Source organism: Enhydra lutris, unplaced genomic scaffold (assembly GCF_002288905.1).
Source record: "Enhydra lutris kenyoni isolate GAN:26980312 unplaced genomic scaffold, ASM228890v2 scaffoldscaffold1, whole genome shotgun sequence".
NCBI lineage: Eukaryota > Metazoa > Chordata > Mammalia > Carnivora > Mustelidae > Enhydra > Enhydra lutris.
Window position 1 is genome coordinate 103,637,629 of NW_019154085.1, and position 20,760 is coordinate 103,658,388.

General features: G+C 44.5%; 2 protein-coding genes across 5 annotated transcripts in view; one reads left to right on the forward strand and one right to left on the reverse strand.

Annotated features, from left to right (window-relative positions):
- The window catches only part of LOC111144222 (chromosome unknown C2orf76 homolog), a 55,174-nt gene extending 40,551 nt beyond the window's left edge, over window positions 1-14,623 (reverse strand). For 2 of the 4 annotated variants that reach the window (XM_022498458.1, XM_022498437.1), the window contains exon 1: window positions 14,588-14,623. The gene's annotated coding sequence lies outside the window, so the exon portion shown is untranslated. Of the gene's footprint in view, window positions 1-3,605; window positions 3,723-4,714; window positions 4,836-14,559 lie in introns of those variants that run through there. The other 2 variants (XM_022498444.1, XM_022498450.1) reach the window with 2 other exon arrangements.
- Window positions 14,624-14,731: 108 nt separating this feature from the next.
- LOC111161233 (diazepam binding inhibitor, acyl-CoA binding protein) lies at window positions 14,732-20,287 on the forward strand. The gene is made up of 4 exons (XM_022524852.1): window positions 14,732-14,861; window positions 15,896-16,013; window positions 18,503-18,565; window positions 19,989-20,287. Exons 1-4 carry the CDS (start codon window positions 14,853-14,855, stop codon window positions 20,060-20,062), a joined length of 264 nt encoding a protein of 87 aa, XP_022380560.1. The 5' UTR covers window positions 14,732-14,852; the 3' UTR covers window positions 20,063-20,287.
- The last annotated feature ends 473 nt before the right edge of the window (window positions 20,288-20,760 follow it).

Here is a 20,760-nt window from a genome sequence, read left to right on the forward strand (position 1 = left end):
TTCATAAATTAAATCTCATCACACTGAAGATTATGACTAAAAGTGAAATGTTAATTTAATCTCCTCTGGCCTACCTGAAAAGCATTTTTTATGTTTTTTTTTAACTCTTAGAGGCAGAACAAAATTTTATTCTAAAAACAGATCTCGGGGGCACTTGGGTGGCTTAGTCGGTTAAGCGTCTGCCTTTGGCTCAGGTCATGATCCTGGAGTCCCAGGATGGAGTCCCACATCAGGCTACCTGCTCAATGGGGAGTCTGCTCCTCCCTCTGACCCTCCTCCCTCTTGTGCTCTCTCTCTCTCTCAAATAAATAAAATCTTAAGAAAAAATTAAGTTAAAAAAATAAAAATAGATCTCAGTGACAATGAAATAGTAAAAGCTGGTCATTATAATACAAATGGGGAAAAATGAACAGGAATTTGCTTTAAATTTTTTCAAAAGCATAATTTTTAAAATATGAAATTAAGTATACATTTATAAACTGAGACCATGTGAGGATTAAATAAACATTTGAAATCCCCTTCGCCTTTTTCTAAGTGTTTAGTTGTATAATTCAAATCAAATCACTATTAGAAAATTCAGGGGGCGCTTGGGTGGCTCAGTCGGTTAAGCGTCCACCTTCAGCTCAGGTCATGATCCCAGGGTCTTGGAATTGAGTCCTGCATCAGGCTCCCTGCTCAGTGGAGAGCCTGCTTCTCCCTTTCCCCTCCTACTCTCCCCATTATGCTCTCTCACTCTGTCAAGTCAATAAACAAAATCTTAAAAAAAAAAAAAAAAAAGGAAAATTCAGTTACGCATCTTTCATGGACATAAAACTTTTGAGAAAGTCGTTTTCAATCTATTAACTTACGAGTGATTTTAAAGTCTTTAACCTCAACCTTTTTTTTTCTTAGATAGGTTAAGAAAAACAGTTTTCCATCTTAGGTGTTCACATAGCACAATACATACAAAGTAAATATTAGAATATTAGCTAAATCTGATGGCTACCAAATGCTTCTCAGTGTTGTACTTCATTGCATAATGCCATTAGCAGTTGCCCTTTCCTGAGAAAGGGTCATAAGCAATTCTAATCAACAAACTGTTGAATGCTGTTCACTCTCAGTATATTACCCCCCTGAAAAATCAACAACTATAATTCCACAGACCTGCCTTTGTGACCCTCAAGTTGGGGCAAATACACAAAATCACAATTTGTGTTCTCTGCTCAAGGCAAGGAAGACCCAGAGAACTGACTCATCCTGGACAGTTGAGTTTTCCAAAGGGGTGAGACACTAAACTCTTTGGAAAGAATACTTCACATGCTTTCCTTCTTGAACAAGATGTACGGAATATAAGTTCTAGTTTTCTTGATTCACAATCATCGGTAAGAATGTTAATCCTTGTACCATGTGCTAAGAGGTGAGTCTCCACAGATCTCTCACACATCTGCAACTCTTATGAGGAACTGGCTGCTTTGGTTCTGAACTTTCTGTGCACAGGGGTGTGTCTAGCAAACAGCCTAGAAACACAGAGATATCCTCTCCCTCTCCCTCCAGAGGAGAAGGTTGTCCAGTATAATAAAAGTTATGTCTCTCTCCGGGCTAAGGTTGGGCAGGTTTGTTCATAGCACTTTATAAGAGATTAGGACTACCCGAAGTCAGGGCTCTCCAGCCGGACTCAAACCCACTGCGTGGACAGCATCCTTCTGGGACCTTCGCACTGTCCCCATGGGATCTGTGAGGCAAGAAGCATGGACAAAAACATGCAAATCCTGCTGCTGGCCGTGTTGTATACAGACAATCCTTTGTCTCTGACCCCAGAGTGCCTTGTCTTCTGCCGGTGTCTGGCAAACTGTGACGGGCTGTCAGCTTTCAAGTAGGGTAAAATCTCAGGTTCTTCACAGTTCTTGGCAGCTGTTGCTGACAAGAACGGATGCTGCCACAGACATGGCTATTTGGACCAGGCAAAGGTCTCGTGGGCTTAGGGGCTGTAAGAAGATCCCCTGAGATCTGGTAGCAAATGCTCTTGTCCAAGCGGCGGGTATGGAGGAGAAAGGGATAATTAACTTCTAGAGGGTGAGCAGCAAAGGGCAGGATTGAAAGGAGCTGTCCAGTGGTGCTTTGGCTGGCAGTCAGTCAGTCACTCCCCCCAGCGACGCTGCATATCGCCCACCTCTCTGATGAGAGGCAACGGGGCTGTGGCTGTTGAACACCGAAGGAGTCCCCAGAGCCGAAACAAATGAGGTCCGCAATGAGGATCTAGAGACTGGGTGACTGAAAAGTTCACTAAGTTGAGCCACGAATAGCCACCAGGCCACTTGGAACGAAAAGTGGGCCTTGCTGATTGGCACAGAGCTGCTCTCCTCCTATGTATTCCCAACCCCTCCCCTCACCCTCTACCCTGACATCTGTTTTAAGGAGGAGGAGAAGGATTATGGGTAGGCTGGGGTCTCCCTGTCCCTAAGAGAGACCAAAGGCCTTACGCACCCAAGAGTGCTGGGGAACTTCCGGGAGGGGAGGGACTCAAACTTTCATGGCTTTGTGGACACAGGCACCCAGGTACCATCCTACCTGGTCCTGTGCTGGGAGAAAATACTCAGATTCAGCCCACGGAGTTTGGACAGGATTCACAATGGGAAAGAGACTAACATGACCCAGTGGATGGGGCCCTTCAGGCCAATTCAAAGTACTGTCATTCTTCAGTATGAATGGTATGTTACATTTGCTTACACTTTCCTATATGCGGTACCTGAGGGGGTTCTCCCCACATCAGGAAGAGCTACAGGTAGAGAAATGCCACTGCAACAAGCTCCCCTGCCTCCCCTCCCTGTGATAAACCAAAAATGCACACGGTCCCTCTGCTCAGTGGGCAGAACTCAAGTCCGTTCCCACAGCCCTGGCTAATGTTCCCACAGATGGAGCTTGCATTTTTACTGACATTTGAGCTGTCACCAAGGGCCTAGTGGTTTGATCTGCCTCTTGGAAAACCATCCACTGGGCTGTGAACTGTGACAACTCTCAGCTGCTGGCTGAACCACCAGGGCAACTCCCCTAGATGCCCACACAAGGGCCTATTCTCTGATGACACCCCCTGGCCTCCAGCCACTGCTGGAGCCCACGCTGCCCAGACCTACCATGGCCGCCATCTTGGTCTGTCTTCAGGCATGGGCACAACAAGAAGAACTCTACGTCCAAGGCAGGGCCTCCGCCAGACTTGGGACTCCAGCCAGAAGCTGAAGCGTTGGTCCCACAGTGAGGGAGGCCACACGGCACATACTGCTGCCCTGACCCACTCCCACCAGATGTACAACATTCAACCTCTGACTTCCTCTCGGGACGCCACACTCCCATTGGCAGTTTTTCCCAGGTTTGGGTGTTAATATTCCAAATCACCTGACTCCAGTCATGCCACTGTGACCCTTGAAATGAGTCCAAGCCATGTGTTTGGTTTTCCACCCTATTTGCAGGCTGACCATGGTTCAACATTTATCACCAATGCCAAGGAACAATGGGCTAAAAGTCAAGGTAGTCCATAGACTTTCCCCTCCTCCACCATCCACAGCCATCTGGAATCATGACACAGTGAAAAAACCTCCCGAGAAACAACTCTAAAAGATTTCTCCATCTACCTGCTCAACCTCCCGGAGCACATATGGTGGGGCAGCAGTCTGCTCCGAACGTGGCTGCCCCTAGAAAAGGACCTTCCTCTAGCAGCCATTTCCCAGTAATGACAAGAACAAACAGGACTAGGCAGGGGAGAGTGGTTTATACAGACCAATGTGAAATCCTGGGATTCCACCCTGGCCATTACTTACAATGCTTCTCTCTTTCCTCTACAGAAGGCCCCCACCAGCCGAATTGCTACACCCTCCATGTGACAAGGAGCCAAAAGGGGCCTGGGGGACTTGAATTCTGGATTCTCTTGTTGAACGGACCAGGTCCTAGATCACAAGCATAATGACCATGCAAACACACTGCAGGCCAAAGTGGGGTGACATAACAGGTCTCTGTGAGTTTTACAAAAATTCCCTTCAGCGGGATGCGGAACCCGGCTGGCTCAGTTGGTGGAGTGTGCAACTCTTGATCCTGGGGTCATGAGTTTGAGCCCCATGTTGGGGGTGGGGAGGCTTAAAATCTTAAAAAAAAAAAAAAAAAAAATCCCTTCAAGGAATAGGAGCTGATCAGAAGAAACGTAAAGTTATAGCACTGGAATGAGAAACATGGATTTTTGTCCGGGTGGAGGGAGGGAAACAAACTTAATATCTAGGACATGTCCATAGAGAACAACTTCTACCCCAGAAGATGTGGGGCCGGTGGGGGGGGTCGCTCATTAGAGGTCTCCTGTCTTAAAAACTACCTGCCCCTGCTGAAGTCCTCATGAAGCAAAACACCCTGCTGAATTTCCCCCGAACGATTCTAAGCACCTCTAATTTACTGATACCTGAATCCCCCAACTCCTGAAAGATGGCTGTGACCACAATAGGATCACTGTTACCAGAACAGTCTATCAGAAACATATCCCAGCCTCTGTAGCTCCCACACAAAACACCTGCCCACATTTCCAGGTGTCTTCTTCACCACTGCACCTCCCCAACTTCCCACAGCTACCCCAATGGACAAACACCTCTCAGCTAGTGGCACAGACAAGGCAGACCGGACTGACTCCCCTTAGGCAGTCCCTCCAAAAATAAGTTCCAAATGCAATGATGTTTACTTAAGTGAAAACCGTCATGCCTACCAGATGGCCGAAGATTATACGGGATGTCTTGACGCCTTGTGCCCTCTGAGCCACGTGGGTCCCAGTCATAAACTGTAAAGCAATTTCTTTCCAAGGACACCATGTGCACCCCTGGGCCTGTGATTTTTTTGTGGAAGTCAGTATTAACGTGCCTCCTCCCCAAAACACTGTTATTTGCATCTTAGACCTGCAGGTATTTTTAAAAACACCATGAGCAAGCTCTGGGTAACCAACAAGCAGGCCAACAGTGGCAATCACTCCAAAACTAATCTTAATTACTTGGGGGGGGGGGCCTCCAGGAAGACTAAGTGGCTCATTATGTCAAGTGTACCCTATGGGTAGTTTTCCCTATAATGAGTCTCCAATTAGAAAAGGTGGTATGAAATCTGTCCCCAGTTTCAGCTATAGTGATTGGTACCCCCACATTGCCGTGAAGGGCATTCAAGTCAGGATCTGGCCAGGCTTGTTAAGTGGGACAGAATCTTCCAGGACTACAGACCTATATGCCTTATGGATACAGATATAAACATCCTTAAAATATTAGCAAACAGAATTCAGCAATACATACAAAGAATGATATGTCATGACCAACGGGGGTTTCTTCCAAGGAAGCAAAGCTAGTACAATATTTGAAAAGTAATCAGTGTAATCTGCCACAATAAAAAGCTAAAGAAGAAAAATCACATAATCACATCAATCAATGCAAAAAACAAACAAAAAAAGCATACGACAAATGTCTACATCCATTCATGATACGAACTCTCAGAAAAATAGGAATAGAGGGAGACTATCTCAAATTTATGAAGCATATCTACAAAAAATCCACAGCTAACATTATATTTGATGGTGAAAGACTAAATGCCTTCTCCTTAAGATGAGGAACAAGGCAAGGATATCTACCTAATCACTTTCATTCTCTCTCATCACTCTTATTCTGCACAATCCTGGAAGTTCTAGCCAGTGCAATAAGACCAAAAAAAAAAAAAAAAAAAAAAAAAGGAAATAAAAGACACATAAATCGGAAATAAAACGGTACGTATTTGCAGATGACATGACTGTCTATAGAGAAAATCCATAGGAATCTACAAGAAAAAACAATCTTTAGAATAAGTAAGCTCAGGAAAGTCATAGATGCAAGATAAGCATATAAAAACCAAGTGTATTTCTATATACTAACAATGAACACATGCACACAATTAAAATTACTATACCATTTGCAATCACTCAAAAACAAATTAGCATAAATCTAACAGAATATGTACAGGACTTATATGCTAAAAACTACAAACTACTGATCAAATACATTAAAGAAGATCAAAATAAAAGCTAAAACATATGGAGTTCATATATCAGAAGACCCGAGAGTAAATATATCCATTCTCCCCACACTGATATACAAATTTAATCGAATTCCTATCAAAATCATAAAGAGTTTTTTTTTTTTGTAGACATAGACATTATTACAAAATTTATATGGAAAAATAAAGGAACTAGAATAGCTAGCACAATTTTGAAAAAGAGGAATAAAGTTGGAGGAATCTGTTTATCCAATTTTAAGATCTAATACATAGCTCTAGTAATCAACTCTGTGGTATTAATGGAGGAATAGATGCATTTGTCACTAGAACAGAGAGAAAACCCAGTAAAAGACCACATAAATATGCCCAACAAATTACTGATAAAGGTGAAAAGCAGTTCAATAGAGGAAAGGTATTTTTTCAACATGGTGCTGAAGCAATTAAACAGCAGGAGAAAAAAAAAAAAGAAAGGAACCTCAGGTGGGTGAGAGGGATAGGTTAAGGGGTGCATTTGCTGTGATGAGCACTAGGTATTGTATGTAAGTGATCAATCACTAAATTCTACATCTGAAACTAGTATCACACTGTATGTTAGCTGGAATTTAAATAAAAACTTGAAAAAAAAAGAACCTCAACCCAAATCTTACACTATATACAAAATTTATGTTATTAGTATTATTTGCATTTATTAAATACAAAACTATAAAACTTTAAAAAAATAGAAAATAAAAAAAATGGAAAATCTTCAGGATATAGAATTAGGCAAGGAGTTATTAGATGCCAGAAGTCCAATCCATAAAAGGAAAAATGGGTAAGTTGGATTTCAGTCAAAATAAAAAAACTTATGCTCTATGAAAGACTCCGGAAAAGGATGAAAAGATAAGCTAAAAACAGTGAGAAAATATTTGCCAACCACATACCCAACAAAGGACTAGTACCCAGAATACATAAAGAACTCTCAAAACTCAACACTGAAAAAACACAATTAAAACACGTACAAAGAGGGGTGCCTGGGTGGCTCAGTCATTGGGGATCTGCCTTCAGCTCAGGTCATGATCCCAGGGACCTGGGATAGGGCCCCACATTGGGCTCCCTGCTTAGTGGGTAGCCTGGTCTCCCTCTACCACTCCCCCTGCTTATGCTCCCTCTCTTGCCCTGTCTAAATCTTAAAAAATAAAAATAAAACATGTACAAAGACACAAAGAGACATTTCACAGAAGAGATACACAGATGGCAAATATGCACATGAAAAGATGTTCAACACCATTAGCCATTAGGAAACGAAAATTAAAATCTCAATGAGATACTGCTACAAATCTATCAAAATACCTAAAATAAAAAAGAATGATAACACCAAAGTCTGGCAAGGATGTGGGAAAACTGGATCTCTCATTTGTTGCTAGTTAAGGATGTAAATGCCACAATGGCAGCTTCTTACAAAACCAAACACGAAGTGGCAATATGGCCCAGAATTGCACTCCTGGACATTTATCTCAGAAAAATGAAAATATGTTCACACAAAAATCTGTACATAAGTGACTCGTGGCAGCTTTATTGGTAATGGCCAAAAATGGAAACAATACAGATGCCCTTCAGCAGATGATTGTTAAACTAGTTCATCCATATAATAGAATATTACTTGGCAATAAAAAGGAACAAACTTATAGAATGCACTCAAATGTAAGCACTATCAGGTTAAAACAAACATATCTCAAACATGAACCTCAGAGTAACAACACACCAAAAACCTACAACAGATACACACAAAAAAATAAAGAGAAAGGAAACCAAATGTAACACTAAAGGAAACCATCAAACCGCAAGGGAAGAAATCAAGAGAAAAAGAAAGGCACAAAGAAGAACGTCAAAAACAACCAAAAAACAACAAAAATAGCAATTACTACATAGGTATCAACAATTACTTTAAATGTAAATGGATTAAATGCACCAATCAAGACAGGGTGACTGGGTTAAAAAAAAAACAACAACTAGACCTATCTATATGTGACCTACAAGAAACTCACTTTGATTCTAAAGACACACAGAATGAAAGTGAAAAAGTAGAAAAAGATATTCCATGCAAATGGAAATGAAAAGAAAGCTGGAGTAGCAATACATGTATCAGACAAAAGAACTTAAAACAAAGACTGTAACAAAAGACAAAGAGGAATATTACATAATGATGAAGGGGTCAATCCAACAGGAGGATATAACATTCATAAGTATTTATGCACCCAACACAGGAGTCCCTAAACATATAAAGCAAATATTAACAGACATAAAGGGAAAAATTTACGATAATACCATAATAGTAGGAGACTTTAATATCCCACTTACACTAATGAATGTATCATCCAGAGAGAAAAATTAATAAGGAAACACTGGCCTTAAACAACACATTAGGCCAGATGGACTAAATAGATATATATAGAACATTTTCATCCAAATGCAGAATATACATTCTCTTCAAGTGTATATGAAACATTCTCTAGGACAGATCACATGTTGGCCCAAAAAACAAGTCTCCAAAATTCAAGACTAAAATCATATCAAGAACTTTTTCTGACCACAACAGTATGAAACTAGAAATCAATCACAGGAAGAAAACTGGAAAAAACACAAACACATGCAGACTAAACTAATGGGTCAAACAAAGAAATCAAAAGGAAATAAAAAAATATCTGAAACACATGAAAATGGAAACATAACTTTCCAAAATCTATGGAAGGCAGCAAAGAAGTTCTAAAAGGGAATTCACAGCAATACAGGCCTATCTCCAGAAACAAGAAAAATCACAAGTGAATGGTCTAACTTTAAACCTAAAGGAACTAGAAAAAGAACAAACAAAGCCCAAATTTAGTAGTACCTAATAAAGATCAGAGCAAAAACAAATAGCAATAAGAAAACAAAAGATCAACAATACTAAAAGCTGGCTATTTGAAAAGATAAAATCAAACTTTTAGCTAGACTAACTCATCAAAAGCTAAACAAAACAAAAACAGAGAGGATCCAAATAAATTCAGAAATGAAAGAAGACTTAAAATTGACACCACAGAAATACAAAGGATCAAAGAGAATACTTTGAACAAACTGGAAAACCTAGAAGAAATGGATAAATTCCTAGAAACACACAACCTTCCAAGACTGAATCATGAAGAAATAGAAAATGTGAATAGACAGGGGCGCCTGGGTGACTCAGTGGGTTAAGCCTCTGCCTTCAGCTCAGGTCATGATCTCAGGGTCCTGGGATCGAGTCCCACATCAGGCTCTCTGCTCAGCAGGGAGCCTGCTTCCCCTCTCTCTCTGCCTGCCTCTCTATCTACTTGTGATCTCTCTCTCTCTGTCAAATAAATATATAAAAATCTTTAAAAAAAAATGTGAATAGACTGATTACAAGTAATGAAATTAAACCGTATTTTTAAAATTTTATTTATTTATTTGAGAGAGAGACAGAGTGAGAGAGCATGAGAGGGGAGGTCAGAGGGAAAAGCAGACTCCCCATAGAGCTGGGAGCCTGATGTGGGATCTGGGATCATGACCTGAGCTGAAGGCAGTCGCTTAACCAACTGAGCCACCCAGGCGCCCAAACCATAATTTTAAAACTCCCCAAAAACAAAAGTCCAGGGACAGATGGCTTCAGATATGAATTCTACCAAACATTTAAAGAGTTAGTACCCATCCTTCTCAAATTATTCTGAAAAACTGAAAGGACAGAATATTTCCAAAATCGTATTACAAAGTCAGCATCACCCTGATACTAAAACCAGACAGATACCACCAAAAAAGAAAATTACAGGCCAATATCCCTGATGAACACACATGCAAAAATCCCAAACAAAATACTAACAAACCCAATTCAACAATACATTAAAAGACCAGATGCCACAATCAAGTGGGATTTATTCCAGGCATCCAAATATAGTTTAACATCCACAAATCAATGTGATAAGCCAATTAACAAACTGAAGGATAAAAATAACGATCATCTTGATAGATGTTGAAAAAGCATTTAACAAAATTCAACATGTTTAAAACAAAAACTCTCAATGAAGAGAGGAGACAGTAAAGACCATATACGACAAACCAATAGCTAACATATTCAATAATGAAAAGCTTTCCCCCCATTAAACAATTTATCACAATACTACCTCTACTATAATCAAAGTGATGATGTTTATTGCTTGGACATTATAATGGCCAAATTTATGTAACCAGTAATAAAGTCACAAAAGCTTTTTTTAAAATACTTTTTAAAATACTACCTTTTTTTTTTTAAGATTTTATTTATTTATTTGAGAGAGAAAGTGAGAGAGAGCATGAGAGGGAAGAAAGTCAGAGGATAAGCAGACTCCCCATGGAGCTGGGAGCCCAATGCAGGACTCAATCCGGGGACTCTGGGTTCATGACCTGAGCCAAAAGCAGTCGTCTAACCAACTGAGCCACCCAGGCACCTGCAAAAGCTTTAACCTTTTAAAATCACACAGATTTCCTTAACATAGGATAATATAAGGGCTTCTTGATGATGGAAAGTTTCTTTATTTTAAATATTTCAATGTTAATGTACTGATTATGGTACGTATTATAGTTTTGCAAGATGTTACCACTGGGAGAAATGTGAAAAGGGTATAAGAGATCTATGTATTCTTAAAAACTTCATGTAAACCTACAATTGCCTCAAAATAAAAATTAGGGTGCTGGGTTGTTTTGTTTTTTTGTTGTTGTCATTTTTTAGCGCATCATGTCAAAAATAAAGTTTTCAAAATGGCATTGCCAGGGTGCCTGGGTGGCTCAGTCATTAAGAGGCTACCTTCGGCTCTGGTCACCTAACAACCTAGTTTCAAAGCATTTTACCAAGGGTCTGTCATGTGCAACCAGAAGCCAGGGAAACAGGCAAAATGAAAACAGACTTAGAAGAGTTTATACTTCTAATGAGGTTGAGTAAGAACTAGAGTAACCAACTGTAGTTATCAAGATATCTTCCTAAGGTGCTTCCTTACTCCTGTCCATAATCGTATTTCCAAATGGGATACAGGAGTCATCTCAGCAGTGTTTATCTTTACTTATATTTAAGTAAGTCTTCAGGAAGTCTTCTCTCAGGGTGCCTGGGTGGCCCAGTGGGTTAAGCATCTGCTCTTGGCTCAGGTCATGATCTCAGGGTCCTGGGATGAGCCCCACACTGGGCTCCTTGCTCAGAGGAGTGTCTGCTTCCCCCTCTCCCTCTGCCTGCTGCTCCCCCTGGTTGTGCTGTCAAATACATAAAATCTTTAAAAAAATAAGTCTTCTCACCTTCCAGCGTAGGACACTTCCCCCAAGTGTCCCTGCTACCCTGCTACCCTGCTCCCAAGCCCTGGTCTCTAAGTCTCACCTCAGCCCAAACCACCACCCCGCCATGTCAGCCAGACAGAAACAGTACTTGGGAAAGGAGCAAATCATACACACATAGATCACACATACACACACACACACACACACACTTCTCTCACACCCAGCTTGCTACAATTCCTCTGAATATAAACACACAAAAGAACAAGAGAATGGCAGATGGGAGGGGCTGGTTAAGAGTCACAGCTGAGAGGGGCGCCGGGTTGGCTCAGTGGGTTAAAGTCTCCCACCTTTGGCTTGGGTCATGATCTCAGGGTCCTGGGATCAAGCCCCGCATCTGCATCCAGCTCTCTGCTCAGCGGGGAGCCTGCTTCCCCCTCTCTCTCTGGCTGCCTCTCCGCCTACTTGTAATCTCTGTCAAATAAATAAATAAAATCTTAAAAAAAAAAAAAAAAAGAGTCGCAGCTGCCAGAAAAGGAATTATACCATCAGAAAAGTTAAAGAGACAGAGGAATTGAAAAAATGGGGAGGGTGGAGCCATGCTGCATTCTTATCCCATCTGAGCTCTTAACTCCCTCCACCTTCACAAAACAGACGCCCCCAACTCTGCTCACCTCCTATCCCAGAAGCATTTCCCAAGTGCTTCCTTCCCTTTAAAACACACTAATCCCCTCCCACCTTCAACTGAATCATGCCTCAGGAATCACATTCCAAGAAGTGAAAATAAATACCGAAGGGATATAATTCATCATTTGTTGAGTACTCTAGCCCTTGCCTTCTAGTAAAGCTTTACTGTAACTGTAGTACATTTTTTTAATGATTAGGCTGCTTTTAGAAATTAGAGGTTTAGTTTATACCAAGAAACCCAATATTAAAAAACTACTATTCACACCCACTGAGTAAGAACAGCTTTCACCTGTTAATGTATGCTGCCCATCTGGCTTTACACTGAGACCCAGCAAGTGTAGCCTAGGAGTAGTCGAAATTGGCACCCCAAGGATGTGAGGGCAGCAATGACAAGAGCCTTTCTACTAAAGGGGAGAGCCAAGTAGGCTGATGAGGTGGCTTATCAGGTTCCCCAACTTCCCTAAATAATTGTGTTGTGTTCTGTTTCCAGCTAGGAGTGATACAAAGAGATTACATAGTCCTTGCATCAGAATTCATCTACTTTACCACAGCCTATAGTTGCACATTCAGTTCCATAAACTTAAGTTTCCAAGGTCATGGCTAATCAGAATAACATTTCCAAAGGACTCCGTTCATCACCTGCCATTTGCTCAGTGCCTAAGAAGTTCCTGACACTTGGAGATAGAAGCGCAGACCAATACAAGATGATCCCTATTTTCCCCAGCTTATGTAGGGGAGAAAAATCAGACAGAAGAATAAATAAATAAAAATGATTATAAATAAAATTATTATGAAGTGTGCTAGTTGTTAGCAAGCATATAAATATAGCTGAGGGGGCATCTAGGTGGCTCAGTGGGTTAAAGCCTCTGCCTTGGCTCAGGTCATTATCTCATGGTCCTGGGATCAAACCCTGCATGTGCTCTCTGCTCAGCAGGGAGCCTGCTTCCTCCTCTCTCTCTGCCTGCCTCTCTGCCTACTTGTGATCTCTTGTCTGTCAAATAAAGAAATAAAATCATAAAAAAAAAATAGCTGAAAAAATAGCTGAAAAACAGCTGCATTTTCTGGGGATATGAAGAGCAATTACCTTTCCAATGCTATCGAAATAGAGAATAAAAAATTCATGCAATTTATTGACCCCCAAATATTCTCTAAAATTTACTATAAAAAATTAAATCTCAGATGCTGGCTTGTTATCTCTTTATTTAAAAGCTAAGTGCCAATTGCCTAGGAAACAGTAAATGGAGGCCTTAAGGCAGCATTTTCGTAAGTGGAAATCACAAAAAATGGGTCCCTGAAGAATGAGGAAAGAAAGCAGGACACAGGCTGAAGAGTATGTCTTCAGTTATTTCAAAACCTGGCCTAGAGTGGGCCCTGTAGCAAGGAAAACCACTTAGCACCATGCTCCATGGGACCCACAATCCTTACCAGTTAAATACTTCAGTTCCATTAAGCAACTTTTGTGGACTCACTTGCTCACAAAACTACCATGTAGAAAATTGTTTTTTTGTTGTTGTTGTCTGTTTGTTTTTTGGGAAAGTGGAGTATATTCCAAACAAGCAAGCAACAAATCAACCTCACTTAAACCCAGCTTTGGAACCACCAGAAAATTCTCATCAACTTTAAATTCTGCCCGTCACCTGTGCTGCTCCTTTCTGTTCCCACCAGGAGCATCAGCCTCTACAACTCTGCAGATGTGCTTCCCCTTGATCTCATCATCCTCTGCATAAAAGCCTCTGGTTTCCCATCTCAAAATAAAAGTCCCAATCCCTATAGTTCCTATAAAGGCCAAGCTCTGCATCATCTAGCCAGTGTGACACTTCTTTAACTCTCCAGTCTCATCTCTTTCTACTCTTTCCCTCCAATCTCTGCTCATACCTTTACACTTGTTTTCTGCCTGGAATGCTCCTTCCTCTCACTGAGGGCCTTTCTCAGTCGTTACCCTCCCCCTCCCATGTAAAACTGTAAACTTCCAACTCCCTAACCCCCTAACAAATTTTCTACTCATTTTATTAACTATTATCCCCAATATAAGTAGCAGGAATGCAGGAATTTATCTGTTTCCTACTCTGCTGTATCAATGTTTAAACTAATCCAAGTTAGGTAGCTAAGAGTTCAGTAAACATTTATGAATGAAGAGTCATTCACTTAACAAACATTTGCTGGGTACCGGGTCCAGGGCAAGTTTGTTAAAGACTAATAAGGCACTGGCATTGCCTTTCATGCACCAGGTGGAGGAAATGTACCACATTAAAATGCGCAGTGTAGGACTGCAAATTTAAGATTACTAGGTCAAAGAACGGGCCAAAAGCTCAGAGAAGAGGCCTCGGCTTCGCTTTTCCGGGAACCAGTCCAGCATCCCACCACCGCGCAGCTGTCCACCGACCGGACCTGCAAGGTCTCCTCTAGAACCCCGTGACGGGCGGAGCCCACTCGTCCTCCACAGGCCTAAAAAATTACTTGCACAGAGGCGCAACTTCCGGGTTCCTCACTCCAGACACAAGACTAAAACAAATTTAGAAGTCTCTACTCTTTAGCCGCCGCCCCGTCCCCTCTACCCCTGCAGTCCACTCCCCATAGCCGCCGAGCCCTGAAACCCACATGCACGCCCGTCCTCCGCTGGCCCCACCTGTACCCGGCGTCCCCTTCGGTCCCTCAGTGCGCGTGTGCGAGCAAACCCACGTGGGTTTGGGCGGGTTTGGCGGCGCTGTAGCTGCTGGACACGCCCCGCAGCTTAGAGCTGGCTTTTGATTGGCTGCCCGTCGCCGGCCTGGCAGGGGTTGGAACCGCCTACGGCTGCGCCTCTAAAGGCGCTGCGGGTCGAGTCTTGTGCTACTGTTTTCTGCTCTTCGCCGCTCCCGCGGGCTCGCCGGTTTTCTCGAAACGCCGCCAGCATGTCTCAGGTATAAAGCGTACTTCTCCTGGCTGCAGAGGTATGGCGAGGCTGCAGGCTGGGGGAGAGGGTTATCTCCCAGCTGGAACTCCGCAGGGTCTTTCCCTTTCCGGCCCCGCTGTGCCTCCTGGACTCGTGCCCAGCTCTGACTCTTTGCACAGAGCCTTGTGAGCGGAACTTACAGGGTTTGGACACTGTTACCCACCCGCAACTGCTAGAAAGTTGCCCGTGGCGTGTACTTCGCGATGAAGCGGGAATGGGGGGCAGAGGCTAGGGTCCTAGGTAGAAAGATGGCAAGTAGAGGGTTTCTTGGATGGAAGAAGCAGAGACCGAGCTCCCCATCCGGAGAGATGGGGAGAGCAGAATGGGGAAGCGAGGAAGCCGTCGCTGACAACTTAGAGGTCAGGGGACATAGGGGCTGAGTGTCCAACGTTCGGGAAGAGGAGTGCTTGGGTGACCCAGAGGCCATTTCCCTCCTTCGAATGTAGTCGCTTTGCGGAGACTGAGCTGAGTGGGATGACCTATGACTCCTCTCACCTCTCTCCAATCAGAACACTGAAATAGAGGTCGGTGCTGAATGCCCAGTGCCAGAGGGCGGGTGGGGGTGGAGGGTCCAACAAACACCACTGCCCACACCTCCGCACTCAAACCGTCTCCCTCTCACCGGTTTCAAACACGCTGGCTCTAGCCACAAGTCGGGGCTCTACTGGGACGCCGGCCTGACCCAGGGATGGTCAGGCTGTTGACCACGCTTTTTTGGTGACTTGTATGCCTACTGCAGGCACTCCCAGCATGCCTCCTTCACCGCTGTGTTTCCAGCACCTGGTACCTGGTATGGAGACGGGTCCAGTATGTAGCTGTCCATCAAACCAGTGAACGCCTGTGCTTCCTCTCCTTGTTTTGCTGAATTTTTCTGGCTGCCCTGTTGGGGAGCTGAGAAAACAAACTGCTTTCCCTTCCAGGCATCACAGGAGTGCTGCCTTTCCAACCTGTGTCTCCCCATTACTGAGCTCTATTTAGGCCTCTTCTCTCCCTCGTGTTTAGGCTGAGTTTGACAAAGCTGCGGAGGACGTTAAGCACCTGAAGACCAAGCCAGCAGATGATGAGATGTTGTTCATCTATGGCCACTACAAACAAGTAACTGTGGGTGACGTAAACACAGGTATGGGGCTCCTGGGTCACTCAGTCAATTAAGCATCTGCCTTCAGCTCAGGTCATGATCCCAGGAGGGTCCTGGGATCAAGTCCCATATCAGGCTCCCTGCTGCTTCTCTCTCTCCCTCTGACATTCCCCTCGCTTATGTTCTCTGGGTCTTTCTATCTCTCTGTCAAATAAATAAGTTAAATCTTTAGGAAAAAAAAAGAAAAAGCACAGGTATGCTGAGATGAGCTTGGGAAGGCCCCTACTCATCAAGGCAGGCTCAGAAGCCTTGATGGGTGCTGGAACTCTTAATCTATGGGAACTGCACACTCAAAACCACCCAAAGCCTTACTCTTCAGATGGAACATGGTAATCGCTCCTGGGGGTCCCACCCCCACCAGGCTAAGATCATGCCCCTGAATGGGGCTCACAGACCCTGCACTGTCTTGGTAGCTTGGGTAGCAGAATTCAAATCCTAGTTTTTGGAAGGACTTTACTGGTTATCACTAACATTTTCCATCTTTGGAAGCAGAGACCCCAGCCTGGAAGAGACTTAGTCCAAGCTCTCAGCTCAGTAGTAGCTTTGTTGAATCATACTACTTCCACCCAGACCAGCAGAATCAAAGTCAGAGCCTTGGCAGCCAGGCCAAGCCTGATAGCAGGGGCAGAGAAGCAGCTAGCTTCCTGTGGCCAATTAGAAGCATTTTTGCTAACAACGGTTCCTGCTAACCGTTTCTTCCCTGTTGAAGAAAATCTTGGTATAGCTTTGAGGTAGTAGTTTAGACTACCATATTCTGGATACAGTCTTTCCGGCTTTGGACAGGTTTTATTCTGCCCCTGAGTCCCTGAAACTCGGATGTGTACTGAGGCAACAGCACAATGCAATCTAGGCAGGGACTCAGAAGCAGTGTCCATGGCCGCACAGAAAGAGGTCACCCCCTCCTCCGTTCAGGAGGATGAGCATGGCCAATTCCACTGCGCTTGGGGTGGGCAGTGGAGCAGGTAGGTGGCTGCCCGCCATCTGGAACCAGGAAATGGTGCCCAGCGCAGTGCCAAATCAAAGTTCCCAGGAAGGGCTTAGCTGAGAGAAGTCTTGGGGCAAAGGTGAGTTCTGCGCTGGATTTATAAACTTTATATCCTCCCAGGGCAGGAAAGGAAAGAGGAAGTGGGGGTGACCATAGGGACTGACATGCTTTTCTGCCAAACAGGATTTTCCCAGACCCTGGTCTCTGCCCTGCTTTTACATGAGTATGTAGACTGGCTTGGGAATCTGTCGCTTCCTGAGTAGGGAGGCGTCAGTTCATTCTAGGGCTGCACTGTCCCACAGATCGTCACTATTAGCCACATTGAGTTTTAAATTGAAAATAGTTAAATAAAATCCAGAGCTCAGTCCTCCATCACACAAGCCACATCTCAAGGGCCAGAAGTGGCCAGTGGCCCTGAGTTAGTGCAAATGTACGTGTCCATCATCACAAAAAGGGCTTCGGGAATGTGCTCGTTCTTCCTAGGTGACGACTCCGCAGGCGCCCTTTCCAACATTTCCGGGAATGCCGCTCTGAAAGCCTCTGAGGAGACTTGACGTGTCTCAGGCACAGTGGTCCAGGACATGGGCACCAGCCTTGCTCCTCTTGCCTTTGTTCTCAGTGTAGCAGTAAAATAGGTCAGCAGGGAAGCAGCCAGTGTGTTTCTCAAGTGCGGCTGATGACAGGTCTGGAAGCACAAAATCACGGTCTGACTTAAAGAATGCTTTGCCTTTGGGGGAAAAAAACCCACAGATTAACAAGAATTAGACCAACAACTTGGTAGGAAAATGGGGCAAGGATATGAACAGACTGTTCACAGAAAGAGGAGCCCAGAAAACCAATAGCAATAATAACATGAAGGAGAGAAATTGTGTGACTGAGACCAGGGGTAGGAGGGAAACTATAGGAGGGAAACTATTCTCCTTGACAGCATTTGAATGTTAAGCCATATGAATGGATGTAGTGCTTGTTTTTTTTTTGTTTTTTTTGTTTGTTTGTTTGTTTTTTAAAAACCCTCTAAGTATGGTTTTTAAAAGGAGGAATTTTGGAGTTATTTAACTTTTAAGATAACTGCGCAGTAATGAGAACAATTTTCTTCCTGTTTTCTCTAGATCTTAAGTTTGGATTTCTGGGGGTGCCTGGGTGGCCCAGCCAGTTAAGCTTCTGTCTTTGACTCGGGTCATGATCTCAGGATCTTGGGCTTGAGCCCCACATTGGGTTCCCTGCTCAGCGGGGAACCTGCTTCTCCCTCTCCCTCCTCTCTCTCTCTCCCTGTCAAATAAATAAAAAATAAAATCTTTAAAAAAAGTTTGGATTTCTGTACATCTGGGTTTCTGAAGGCAGAACTCACTATGCTAGACCCATTTAACTCCATAGTAGACTCTGGAAGGAACCAGGGAAATGAAAGATGAGTTCAGGACAAGAGAGTCAATGACGTTCTCCATTAGAACTTGAAGCAGATCAAATGTCTTTCCTTCCCCTGTTTTAGAACGGCCTGGGCTGTTGGATCTCAAAGGCAAGGCCAAGTGGGATGCCTGGAATCAGCTGAAAGGTAATTGTTCATAATCAGTGTCCCTAGTCTGTGAAGCCCAGTAACAAAATACTGTTCATTATGGAGTGAAAGGGGTGAGGCGAGAAAACAGAGTGGGTGAGGCACATGCTTGAAATCAGCCTGGCCTGGCCAAAATGGAAAAAAACTGGGCCACCTACTTTCTCTCCTAATACCATGTATGCCTTCTCCAAGAGCACTGTCTCTGAGCAGTGGTGTCTTCTGGAGGGGAGGGGCTGGAGACCAGACTAGGGGCAGGGGGTGTGAATATTTGGCCTGGAGTGGTTTCATGGCCCACACCTTCACAAGAAGGAGTCGTTTCCTGCCCGCACCCTCCTCTTCCTCGAAAGGGCAGGCAGCAGTCCCCTAGCCCAAGCAGCCCTCCCAGCCCCCTTCCAGCCAGAAAGGCACATAAAGGAAAGGAATGAGCTAATGCGTGGCAAGCTGCTGGCACATCGTAGGCCCCGTGAATGGAGCTTTTCTATGCTAAGCAACAGCAGGCAGGAAGTATCCCAGCTCCGACTTCATCACGTGCCACCTGCAGCAGCAAGACCCACAAGTTGGCACTGAAGGGCCCGCCAGCTTTTGTGTTCTCGCCTAGCTAGCTTCTGAATAAGCCCTCTGTCTTCCCGCGAGTGAAAAACCCTCGGATTCAGAAAAGGCCAGCATACAAGAAATACACTCCTAGGATTTGCAAGGAACAGGAGCAGGAATGCCCGGCTGACTGCCCGTTGTCCCTGGCCATTCATATACCAGTGCCCAGGCACTCTGCAGTGTTTCAGAAAACACCCTGATTCCCAGCGTCTCTCCCTTAGCACAGTGTCCAGGAACCTGGGGTTCACTGTCTCTGAGGGGTATGGTCTGTGTCCTTTGGATGGCAGCATGAAGGCAGAGAGCTGCCTCATTCCCCTCCACGGCCCAGCCGCTTTTTCTCAGAGTTCTCAAAACTTTTCCCACAGCTCCTTTCTGGGGAGAAGAGGGTACCTGGCTTTGCTTTCTCCCTGCCAACGTAGCAGCTCCACCAGAGAAGAGCCCCACAGAGAGACGCCTGATAGGGCAGAGCCAACCATGAGAGTCTAAGGAAGCAGGGCCAGGAGGGTCACTGTGGCTCCCCATGGACAGGCTTTCTGATGTGTCTGGAGCGTCCAGCCTTTCCTACATGGCCAGCAGGCCAATGACGGGCCTCAGGACAGCTGCACACACATTAGGGGTTCAGTGCTTCAGGGAGCAGTTCTATGGGCCGAGCTCGTTCAGTATTTCAAGGAGAATCCTGGCCACTGCCTGTGAGGTGCAGGTAAGAGAAACCCCACTTTCCAGGCGAGAAACTGAGCCTCTGAGCATGAAACTGGGGCTGTCTAGGGCTTTCAGGCTGCTGCTCTTCTACCATGCTGCCTCTCTGACAGATGATCCTGTTGATTTCTTCCAGGGACTTCCAAGGAAGACGCCATGAAAGCTTACATCAACAAAGTAGAAGAGCTAAAGAAAAAATATGGAATATAATGGACCGGATTCAGCTGCCAGCAGTGCATTTCATCAAAACTGATCTAATGCCTTGTTTTTCTAATACTGTGGATCACATGAAATAATGCAAATAGCCTGTTAACCTCGGACCCAAAGACCATGCAGGGCATGGCTCCAACAGAAGTAGGGGCTGCCCTGGGTTCCTGACCTGCGCTGAGTAGTTTTTATCCATAGACCTATTAAAAGTGCATTTGTTACTTTAAATCTTTGGTAATCTGGGTTCTTGAAACAGTTTATTCTGTTCAGAGTGCTCTTTCTCACTTCCTTTTTCTAAAGATTTTGTTTGGAAGCCTTGGAGCTCACCCTCCTCTACTCCGCCGGGGTGCGAGGCAGGCAACACGCCCCTGGTGGCGAGGAAAAGGATTACAGAAACAGCCTTTCCTACGTCCTCCTTCCTCCCCCTTCCAGCCACACTGAACCGGGTGGGCTGGCTGAGATTTCAGGCCGCAGGGACTGCCAACCCTCTGCAAGGGAAATTGCTGGCCTCAAGCTCCAGCGACAGTGGAGTTGACAGGTATTTGAGGTTTGTCTGAAGTCCCTCCCATCCCTGGTTCCGGAGTGAAGGAGCAAGGTGAGAAGCCCCAGTCAGGAATGAAATGTTCAGCTGCCACGGGGCATCTGCAGGGTCCCAGGCTCACGTGCAGCTGGGCAGGTAAAACCGAGTGGGGATGTGGGTG